The 12,217-nt window shown below is 39.1% G+C and overlaps 1 protein-coding gene across 3 annotated transcripts in view; it reads right to left on the bottom strand.

Annotated features, from left to right (window-relative positions):
- The window catches only part of ANK3 (ankyrin 3), a 350,688-nt gene that overhangs the window by 100,276 nt on the left and 238,195 nt on the right, over positions 1–12,217 (bottom strand). For all 3 annotated transcript variants that reach the window (XM_082764471.1, XM_082764470.1, XM_082764472.1), the window contains 5 exons: positions 8,912–9,109; positions 6,907–7,005; positions 4,409–4,507; positions 3,052–3,150; positions 124–321 (listed from right to left, as the gene is read on the bottom strand). In XM_082764471.1, coding sequence (XP_082620597.1) covers positions 124–321; positions 3,052–3,150; positions 4,409–4,507; positions 6,907–7,005; positions 8,912–9,109 — 693 coding nt within the window. The remainder of the gene's footprint in view (positions 1–123; positions 322–3,051; positions 3,151–4,408; positions 4,508–6,906; positions 7,006–8,911; positions 9,110–12,217) is intronic.

The following is a 12,217-nucleotide window of genomic DNA, read 5'->3' as shown; positions in this document are numbered from 1 at the left end:
ACATGCAGCTTAATGCATATAGATCACTGTGTATGTTTATGACGCTAATCATATTTAACTCAAAAGAAGCACTTCTTAAAAATGCATTTTACTACTGAAGCTATCACTTTGCAACTCCCTTACCTTGGTAATGATAGCCAAAGATGCACCGTGATCCAAAAGAACAGAAGCTACATCTTCATGCCCTTCTCGAGCAGAAAGATGCAGGGGCGTATAGCCAGACGTTGTAGCTGCATTTGGAGATGCTCCTTGCTGTAGCAGCTGCTGCACTATATCTGCTTTTCCCAGTCGAGCAGAAATGTGCAGTGGTGTTTGGTCATCCTAAAGATAAAGGAAACAGCACAATTCTACATAAGAAAACTGAACCCATACTTTGACAGAAAATGCTCAGATTCATTGCTTTTTGAAATTGCAGATGAACATTGATTCTACTTCAGGTTGTACCTGATAAGAATCAAACCCTGGCTTTCTCTTTGTCTTAAAATAAAGATACATTTATGCTTTGTTGATGTATCACAAAATATTCCAGACAGATGCATAATCCTTACCAGTAAATAAACTGATCAACTTTCTTGATCTGGACTTGCCTTGCTTTACTTTGCCACTGAGGCACATCGAGTTTAACATTGAAATTCCTCAAAATGCAGAGAATATATAGCTCCTTTCCTCACATCTTGATCTCTTTTACGATCCCAACAACATTTAACAACCCTATTAGTTGTCCAAAATGAGCTGAGGTGCTTAGCATGTTACTACCTATTAACTTGTATTAAGTACTATATTTTGTGAATTTTGTTTTATCGCTGATATTTTACAGATAACGTTACAGTAGCAGTAACTGCAGGTAAATTTGAAAAGTTAACCTCTACACAATGTTTTAAAGATTAGGATTTATTACTAAATTTGACTATTTAAAAAAAGACTAGGAAGAAAACAACAAAAAAAAAAATGTGATGCTTAATTTCCCTGTCTTTCTGACCACTTATTCCAAACACAGTAACCCTAATGGTTCTACTATGTGTAGGGGTTGTACTGCTGTGAGTTTGCTTTTTTTTTTTCCCCCAGTTAAAATACTGCAGTAGTTTGTGAGCGTATTTGGAGTGTCTAATTGATCATTTCTTCCTTATTCATTATTTAGTTCTGTATTTTTGTCCTCCTTCTTCTAGTTGTGCAATCTTTGGAGTAAGCACACTATCACAGCAGCATGGCCAATGAAATCCATGACTTTATCATTTTCCCTTTCCTCATAAGTCTATTCAAACAGCTTTCTCTACCCATTTTTCCCCCTACTTTTTGAGCAGTGCAACCCCACGTCCTGCCACAGACAGGTTCTTTGGACAGGGAATCTTCTGCTCATGTCCACCCTACAAAACACTGATTTTACATCCTTGGGATTTAGATCGAGAGCATGTCAGGATGCGAATGCTGCTTCACTCAGGGAAATTCTCCTACAGCTGGTGAACATTTCCAGTTTATACCTGTTTCCCATGAATTCCTCACCACTGTTAGCACTGGTGTATAATCTATTCCTTGTAGTTAGTTGTTGTTTATGGCAACAAATTGATCACAGGCAATGGCAGTTTGCACAGATTAATTCATTGTGTGAAATTATTTAGAGACTATTTGCATGAACAGTGCTTCTGAGTACGAGCTGGTCACCTTCGAATCTGGTCACTTTTTTTGTAGATGTACAGACCCCATGCTGCTGTCAGACTGCTTCCTGATACGAAATACGTCTGCTATAAATATTTAGTCAAGAGTTCCTCATAAGTAATGTTCTAACTAGCAACTTTATTTGTGAGCCAATTCACACACAATTTCACAGAGCCAACAGATTTATTGGAAGTTGTATGCATTTAACCACTATTTGAAAAAAAGGTTTTCCTGGTTTGACTTAAAAATGGACACAATATGTGGCAGTCATAATTGCCTTTCCATTTGTGTTTCCTGGAACTCTATAATTTCTAAAATATCTATAATTTTCTATGATTCTTCACTGGCTCCTGACCCTTTCTTTTTCTTCCTCCATTACCTTTCTCAGTTGCAACTGTTTCTGTTGTTTCTGCTCCCTTTTTTCCAGCCCCATACCACATTCCCTTTCTGTGCCTTCCAAACTTGCCCTGACTTTGTGCCCACACCTTCTTTAAAGGTCTGCTTTTCCCATAGACAGACCAACCCATCTTACAGCCAGGTCAAGTTACTGGTTGTATTGACACAGGCAATTTTGCTTTTCTCTTGAATATGCCCATCACTGTTTCAGCCACCTTGCAGTAACAATTCGCTCTTCCAGTGTCTTCCAAATTCTTTCCTTCCTATCTCGAACCGTCAAAATATCCTCCTTTTTATTCCACTCTTTGAGATGCAGAGAAATACTTTAAATTAATACATTTCCCATCCATCCTCGGCGGTGATCTTTCAACTGAAACAGCTTACCATGTTCATCCACCCGCTACTCAACTTGCTCTCCTTAATCTTCATCTGCTACTGAGCAATTCTTACAGGTAACTTCGCTCTTCTCCTTTGATATCACTGCATTTCCAGCTTACCTAAGACAGTCCCCTCCAGCTCTTCCTTTGTATCCTCTCCCCAAAGCTCCCATACCTGTTTTCTAAGGAGTTTCTGAGCTGCCACCTCTTTGGTGGGCTCTTTAAGAAGTGTTCTTTAGAAGCATAACCATTTCTGAATGCATACAGCAGACACCAGCAGAATAGGGTTTACAGTTTTACAAAAATGAAAACAGATCTAAGGCATTCCTCCCGCCTTGTCCTGCCTCCTACTCCAAAACAAATCTCCAAGCCAGAATATTCTATATTAAAAGTTGGTGAAAAAGGAGACATGGTATCAATTTGACATCTCCTGACTTCCTTCTTACATTCAAGCTCACTCATGACTACAGTAACAAAGTACGTGATAAAACATCACTGATCATTATGCTGAGGCCCTTGGCTTCACATGTCTTTCTCTTCCCAAAGAACATGTCAGATGAATGCATTTCCCTGCTTTGTAAACTATAAATAACCTGGGGTTAGTATACCTGGATCATTGCCTTACCTTAGCTTTAGCCTCCACCTGAGCTCCATTCTGTACTAGGTATCGAACAACCTCTGTTTGGCCAGCTCTGGCAGCCATGTGCAGCGCTGTTTCTCCTCTCTAGAAAACAGCAGCAAAAACAAAATATCAGCAGAAAGAAAATGCAGGTAAAACAAATGCAACATGTTTCATGAACACTAATACACAGGAGATCCAATTCAGAATAATCACCACTAGAATATTTTATACAAGTTTTCCTGTGAGCAAGATGGGGGATAAAATCAATAGTTGACCTCTGAGCTGTATGCTACAAAGCAATTTCACTTTCTCAAAACAACAGTGCCTGTACGCCTTGTACGCCTAGGCCTTTTGCTTTAAAGAGAGTGCAATTTTTGTACTTACTTCCACATTATTAACAGTGTTAAAACTTATGACCATTTAAATACAGCCTAATTTGGTCCAGCTTTTTCTTTTTTTTTCAAATTTTGTATGTTTAGAAACATTTTTCCTAGATTTTCTCCTGCTATGCCCCATGTCCCTAGGATCATTTGTTATCTGAGAAGCACTGAAATGAAAGATCGTGGGGGAAAAAATCACTACTAATTACATTAGAGTTTCAATGACTTAGTGAAAGGAAAATCCAAGGAAACCAGAATTAATTCACGAAGGAAACAGCTTTCTAGATTTTTGGATGTCAGCATGTCTTTAGGAACAAATAGCTAGTTTAAAAAAATGGCATCATAAATTTATTTAATTTATACACTTAGCAGACGAAGACTTTAACAAAGGGCTCTCTAAGTGCACCAAAAAGTTTTTTGAGGCCCAAGTGCTAAAACCAATTAACAAGCTTTGACTTTTCTCCCATTTCTCAACTTTCAAGTACCATCTAACAATGACTTCAGTTCTTACACATGCCCTGGGAGCCCTTGGGCACACAGCACACATCCAGTAGAAAGGCACACTTGTATGGCTGTATGGACACAGGCAATATGTCCCAACAATCTGCTGCAATCTGTTGCTAACAGCAGAACTTCCCTTAAATGGTAAGCCCCCGGGGTCCTGGGAGAACAGTGCTCAACAGTCAAGTACACATCGCAGAAATCACACTAGGTAAGCTACAGCACATTCTCATTCTTTACTTCAGAAAATCATGAAAATAGAGCCTGCTTAAGGTCAGCCTCTTGTGAGGTGTCCTCAACCTGTCAAGCACCTCCCAGGCCGGAGCCAGAGGCTGCCTTTTCCCATCACTCAAGCAGGAGCCACAACGCAAAGGAGGTGGACAGCCAACATCAGACTTAGGCACTTTGCAACCGCACTGTTCACAGATACTCTAATGCATTTGCAGTTCTGCCACGCTGAAAAGCAACCTGTTACTCACCACGTTGGTAGTGTTGGGTGATGCTCCATGATGCATTAGCTGCGATACAATATTTACATGTCCCATGAAGGCAGCAACATGGATCGGAGTTAGGCCCGACTGAAAACCAAACCAACATCTGACATAAATATTTATTTCCGCACTCTTTTACAAGATTGATGTGGGGAAAAAACAAGTTACTCTGAAATCGATAAGCCCAAGCACTTACTCTTCAGAGAAGATCTTGACCTGAAAACATACGCACATCCTTAAAGGGCAGATTTTGAAATACCTGTAAGTATGATTCATAAGCGAACAGAAAGAACTCTACAGGAATTCAGTACAAAGGGAAGACTTCCTGTAACATACAGCTAATGCAAAAAAGACTCAGTGTCTGTTGTCCCTACCAAATCCAGTTGCTTTTGGGTGAACAAAAAGGCCTATTGATCTCAGTGGTGAGCTCCACCCCTACTGTTTCTTCATGAGAAATTGCATTCAAAACCGTGGCATCCAGCCAGAGAGGCAAAAACAACATGTAGAGAAAAGAATTCCCCCTTCCTTTAGCACCTTGCAGCACCATCACCACTGTAAATCCGTACCAGTGCCCTTCTACAGGGTAAAAAGGGCCAACTGGAGAGACAGAGGAATAGGGAGAAGGAGAGAAGAAAAGAGCAGTCATTTAGCGGGGCATGACCTCAAGGATTTTGCCTCAGAAATCCAATCAATAGTTAATATTTCTCTAGATAGAATTACCCTAAAGCCTCTTCACAGATGCTCCCGCACAGCTGCAGCAAGTCAGCCAGAGGCTGCAAAAGGAAATTTTGCTACCAGGAGAAGGAGAAAACTCAGTGGATTTCTGGAAATACCCTGATTAGGCAACTTCCCCATTAATGTAGACAAGTCCCAGAAGGGTAGATGTGAGGAAAACAGGCTTTTGTTCTTTTCTCATGCAGAACAGCAAACATGAGCAGAAAGGCAGAATAACTGGTTGAGTATGTTATTTCTTTTTCCTCTTTCACTAATTTAATAAATACTTTTAAAATAAAACTGTAGAAAATAGAACACGTGTCATATTTGACCACAAACACTAACTCATACTGCAGGGTTTCGAGCCTGCAGCTAAAAATGAATGTATGAACGGAAGTATGGCATCTACCTGGAAAACAGAATTTACCACAGAAGAAGATAAAAAGCATTATCTTTAGTGCACAGCTCATGTGCATCAATGGCTATTTGCAACATATTTGGCAAGGTACAGATGCTGAGTACCACAGCTCTGAATTCTGCCTTGAAAGTTTGTTGCACTACAGCCAGCCAGTGAAAAGAGGCAGGAAGAGAGGCAGGGCCCTGCAGTAAAGTACCACGATGAATCTCAACAAATTCAGTCAAATGTGGTATGAGATCATGTGGTGAGGTAGCGGCAGGAAATAAAGGAAGACCTCTTGCTTTTGAAAAGTTTGCTTGGAAAACTAATTCAGAGCGTATTGATCAGATGGTTAACCTGGTTTATTCACACAAAAAACGTAGTTATGTGTTGCTGTTATTCTTCAGTAATTCTATGTATTTAAAAGGGATAAAATTGAACAGATAGCTTTTCTACATCCAGGGGGACTGATGAATACAGCGGACAGATATAACTCCTCTTCTGTTAAGGTTCTCTTTGTGCCTTTCACTCATCTGCTAACATGACTTCTGCAAACTGCAGCTACAAGCCCTGTGGATTTAAAAAAAACTCGTCTGGAGCTACGAGAGCTGTAGCAAGGCTCAGTTCTCTCAGAAAAGCCAGGAAGAGAACTGTGTGATTTGGTACTGAATAATTAGAACAAAACCCCATGGATCAAATGAAACTCCATTTTGGGGAAAATGAGCTGCTTCCATTTATACCTGTTTATCATTTTCTAATTTGCCTTCTTCCACAGTGGTCACATATTCATCTATGTGACCTTTGCTCCTAACTTAGCTGAACATACATATAAAAAGAACCCAAATTCTGCCACAGGTTCCTAGGTCTGAATTGTGTCAATAACTGGGTTATTGACCATCTCATGCTAACTGAAATAACAGCATATCGATTGCTGTCTAACAGATTTGTGATGACCTGTGATAGTGATTGAGTATCACTTCTGTGTGGAAAGCCAAACAAGGTCTGTGAATTAAATCACCTTTAGAATTAGAACTAGAAGCACATGAAGAAATGAAGCAGTGTCTTCACCTTTATCTCCTTAACAGGGTGAATTTCATTTTCTGTGCATTTAATTACAGACAGAAATAAGCAGAAATGAGCATGTAGAAAATTTTGCCTCTGATGTTTCACTTGTTATCGCCACCGTATTCCCAAAACATATTAATTGTTTGGGTGTTGTAATCCATTAGTGCAACTGCCTTTATTCAGTTTTATTATTTGTGAATATCTAGCTGAAAATCATTGTTCGCTTGAATGGCACGTGCTCTTTCAGAAATATTCTAATATTACTCAATATAAGAAAACCTAAGATAAATGTGAAAGGACCACTTTTTACCTCAGTCACAGCTTGGATTGATGCACCATGCTTCAGAAGAAGTTCCATTACTTTTATTCTGTTCTTCTTGCAGGCAATGTGCAGAGGTGTAAAACCATTCTGTAAATGAGAAAGAACATACTTTTTGATACTGCATATGTCATTAAAAAGTAGAATTGGTTATGGAATTCATACAAAACTTTCCTTTGTGATAACAAAACACCTCCCAGATTTGTTTTGGCTTCAAACTGTTTGTGTAAAACAGAAAAAAATGAAGAAGAAGAAAAAGGCGCCTTATACAACCATTTTTATTATGAAATACATTGTCCACTCATATTAAAAAATATTTCTAAAAAATGTCTTTTCACCTAAAGCTATCAAAAGTTTCATTTTAGCTTAAATTTATTAAGTGTTCACATTTTTTTTTTTTTTGACTTTTCAGAACTGGTGGTGAAAAAGAGCACTTTACATTTACAAGCTCTGACATTTGGATCCTTTTCTAAACTGATCTTACTACTATTTTTTCTTTCATTACTTGCCACTTTGCTATTTTGTCTTCTCCATTAAAAAATATTGCTTGTGCAGCCACGTGAACATTTTCAACTACCATCTTATTTAGCATGAGATGATAGACCAAAAACAAGCAACACAAGAAAATAAGCTATTCACAGCATGCAAGACTGCCACCACGACACCAGCCACTGAATGCTGATGCCACTCTATACACTCATCAAAAAAGCCTTCACAAAGTACTTCTGAAAATGTCTCAGATCTCCCCAATGATAGCTTTGTCACTTGACAGATGATAAATAATATCATATAGTTTTTTAACATCAGGTCAGTGCAATTGTCTGTTCCAGTTAAACGTAAGCAGCTCTCAACTCTGCTCCTTAACAGTGGACAACATCCAGGGTAAGCTCAGATGTGTTTCAGGGAAGGGTGAGCCTAAATTCCAGGTACTGCACACTCAGGCTACCTTCTGCTTAATCTTCCTGAGTGGGGATCAGACAGAATAACAGGACACCCTAAATGATTTAGAGGAAATGGAAATTTGTGGCTAGGTTACACGACCAACCATAGGCCGCTGCTGGCAACTCTGAAAAGCTAAAATTGTTAACTCTTTGATTATAACACAAGGCCAGAACAAATATTACAGGCCCACAAGGCTCCTCACTTGCCAGCTGTAGAGAACAAAACCTGTAATACCTTGACCAAAGACACCTCATCTGACACAGAAAACAAAGGGATTGTGAGAAGCAATCTTTGGAGCCTGTGCTATTTTCAAAACAGAATCAATCCCACCCAGCTTTTGAGGGTTTCAGAAGCTCAAGTAACATTGCAGGTACTGAATGAGTTATTAGCTGTGAAGCTCATCACCCCAATTCATTTCAGACTGTTTGGAACAGCTACTGAAGACCCATCAAATAAGCCCAACATTTTAAAGACAGTGGATTGCAAGTAAAATTTAGAACAAAATGAATTCAGTTTGTATGTAGTTTCATTACACTAACAGGTTTTATTGTTGAAGTTGGTTTTGAAGTAAAAGGGCATGTGGCTCCATTGATATAATTACAATATACCACAGATAATCCTTACGCAGCTCCTTCTTACTTTTTACCATTTCACATCTTTGAGGGCTAATAAAAATTCTCTTAATTTTAAGGTTTAAGGTAATTATTTTTTATTTACTAACATTTAAAAGTAAGAATTCTCTCTGCACTAAAAACTACAGCAGTTAATCTGCAGCTGCTTAATATATCCAGAATCATAACAAGCTACCAGGAGGCAAATGTGCTCTAGTTAGACTAGAAATACATAAATCCATCGATCATTTGTAAGCAGGGGTCTGCTCAGATTTCACGAAACACCTTACCAAAGCTTTGAACCTCAAGTATCATCTCCTGAGCTGCAGTAAACATGACATACCATCAGCGTCAACCGTTAGCAGGCAGAAAACTCTCAAATCAATCTCACGGCAACTTTGGAAGAATGTTAAACTGCAAATAGTAACCCACTGCGTACTCACCAGTGCTTTGGCATTAGGATTAGCTTTCTTGTCCAAGAGAACCTTGGCTACTTTGTAGTGGCCACAGTGGGCAGCAACATGCAGCGCAGTCAGATAGTCATTAGTGACATCATCTACAGGCACGTTGTGCTGGATCAGGAGCTGAACACAGTTTAGATGATCTCCTTGCGTTGCCATGTGCAGCGGAGACAAACCGTTCTGCAAACGAAAAGACCCAACACTGGTGGGTTACAGGATGCTCAGAGAAATTAAACTCTCCCCTTACAGCATGTCTTGTTTTTACAAGCCTACAGAACACCCAAAATGAACTAAATGTGTTCAGTGTAACAATGAAAGTTCTTACTCTGGCAAAAGCCACATGGAATAATAGAGTTGTCAGAGTTTATAGACAGCTCTACCTTAAAAAACAGCCATAACAGCAGTGTTCTAAGCATAGCTTACTTCAGCTAGCATAGCTCAGATAAGTTGGCAGAGTTAAATGAGTTATGTGAAGAACAGCACTTTGTGACTTTTAATACCCTAACCAGGAAATCTGCTGTTTTTAAAAGCTGCATTAAACTCACCACTGTAATAGAGCCTGCATGTGCCAGGCCTGAGAAAGCAGGCCAGAGCATCACTCAGCAATCACTATAACCTTCCCTGCTCCCTCCACTAGTGCTTTTCTGAATTTGGGTTGTACACATGCCTTACATCACATTACACACCTGTGGAGACCATTCGTCCCTGCTAACATTTTTACAAAAGCAGAATCTTCATATGCAACTGGACAAAAATAGTTTCTGAATGAGACAACCATGTTGTGACCTACCAGAAAGCAGTGGTAAGGCTCTATTTTGCCAGGGAAATACCTGAAAGATTCATGTTTCTAAATCTCTATCAAGACTTGTTGCTTGCACTGCTTACAGCAGTTAATGAACAAGCTGCTGCATATATTACCTTTGCAGAGTAAGAACGGGTCAAACACAAAGAGAAATAATTACGAGAACTTCAAAGGACTGATTCTGTTTCGTGACCAAAGATTAAAAAATATTGCCTGAATCAGAGTTCTTGTTACCAGAGGTACCTTACTTAGATAAACCTCGACACACTTTTTGCCATTTGTATGCTTTTTTACTTAGTCCTTCCGATGCCAAAATTAAATTCAAATTCAGGAGCTACTCCGGTAACACATAATAATATATAAACTCTAAGTGACTGACAGTACACTGTTTGCCATCATGAAGAAACACAAACTCTTGCTCTCAGATGCAGTGCCCTCATGTGACCACAGTTAGCAAAGGCAAACTGGCATTGTAAAACCAGCTGAGATCTCAGGCTACCTGAAACAGATGATTTCTTTCCTCTCCCCCACACCAGGATAACAGCATAAAACACACTCAAAAATAAGGTGGAAATACAAAGAGTGAAATAATTTTAAAAAGTGAAATGGAAGAAGGACGATAAAAAAAAAAAATAAAAAAATAAAAATAAATAAAAAAAACAGGCTAATACTGTCATAATTTGAAAGCAGTTTATATTCAGGGCTGAATAGCAGAGATTCTTGGACGCGGCTTTATCTTTCAAGTACAATTATCTCATGAGCATCTCACTTGTGATTTATGTTGGCCTGGGTAAGCCTCTCTCCCATTCCCAAAGGCTACTACAGTAATTATGTATGTGGAAGCTTGATACAAGCATTGCATTTTAAATATTTTCCCTGTCTTCTGGTTAAATAGCGGAATTAAAATAAATCATTCATTTCCCACAGTCACCAAGCCCTCCTAGTAACAGTTTATGAACTGATAATGCTTTTTAGGTGACAGCAAAATATCATGAAAGTTTATACATCATTCTGTTCCAAAACAGGCTTGCTCTTAATTCTGTTGCAGATAAAGATACACCTCAATCTTAAACAACCAGGTAAAATTTGAATGTCTTTGACTTCCCAGTAATCAAATAAAAATATTACGTACAACATTCTCCTGTACCATATCCATGTCATGAGACAATCCACCCATGTTTGTGAGAAGTGATTTGGTACTATGAGATGGAGCTACTATATAATTAGTTTATTACTGTTTTTATGCAGATTGCCAATAAAATATTAAAAGGTGAAGTTTAAAAGGATTCAAAGAGATTGAGGGCCATATAATACCTTATAAAAATTAGAACATGACCACAGAGATTAAGAAAAGCATCAAATGCCTGACTTGGCAAAGGCAAAATCATCACTGATACACAGCTTATTTGATAGCTGTGTCTATGGATTTTAATCAAGGAAAGTCATTAACTCTGAAGTAAAATAAAAAGAACCAAATAAGCTGACAAAGACAGTAATAAAAAAAAAGACAGAAACTGATACAAGAACTTCATTAACGTCATTCAGAGGTACCTCTACTTCTTAGCATACCTTCTGAAAACAGCAGAACTAACATATCAAACTCGGGAAGTTCCACACTTCCTTCTGTTCACTTTTTAATACATGTTTTTCCCTTCTCCAAAGAGGAGCTCCCATTTTGCTGTAGATGTTCACACAAGCTTCTGCAGGTCAAGACCCAAAGTGCACCTTCCAGCCTTACGCTATTTCCAACCCATCATCCTATGTTCTCATCTGTCTAATTTTGGCTGGTGAACTCTGGGCCAAGCTGCATGAAACTCCCCAGGATGAGGAACAAATTCAAAACCCACAGGCCCTGAAGGGCAGGTTAAGCTTCCGAATAACACCTGTCAGCACAAAATCTGCATAGTGAAGAAACACAGTTCCTTAGGAGAGGGCCTCATTTAAGAAGGCGAAAACTAAAGCAATGGGCTTTACGTTTTCTTCTTGAAGTAATGAATTGATCTACCAGAAAGCGTGGAAGAGCCTGACTGCCTCGAGTACGAGCTGTAGGCTCTGAGCATGGCAGTGGCATGGAGATGTGGCCCAGGGTGCTCCTGGACAGCCCCTTGCTGTCTCCCTCTGCTTGTGGAGGTTGCAAGTCAGGGCTCTGGGGACCCAAGGAAACTCCACATGCGGAGGATGGGTGGGTCCTGTCTGTCAGATTACCCATGACAGCACTTGCTAGTGACTCACTGAGCAGAGGAAAGCTGGTGTCAACCTCCCCAAACACATGCTAAATATATTCCAGTGAGGGGAAAAAAAGAAAGAAAGAAGAGGGAGAAGAAAAGCAGAATATAGAAGGGCACTGAGACAGAATATGACATGATTACAGAATAGAAAAAAAAATAAAAAATAACAGAAGGAAACAAGACATGTTGTTGAAATATACATTGCTTACAGCCTGAGAGGAAAAATGTGGTAGAAAGTATTTTGGGAAAGAACCTCAA

This window comes from Aythya marila (genome assembly GCF_965140915.1).
Source record: "Aythya marila genome assembly, chromosome: 7".
NCBI lineage: Eukaryota > Metazoa > Chordata > Aves > Anseriformes > Anatidae > Aythya > Aythya marila.
Note: the sequence above shows the minus strand (reverse complement) of the source record. Positions and strands in the feature narration are given on the sequence as shown.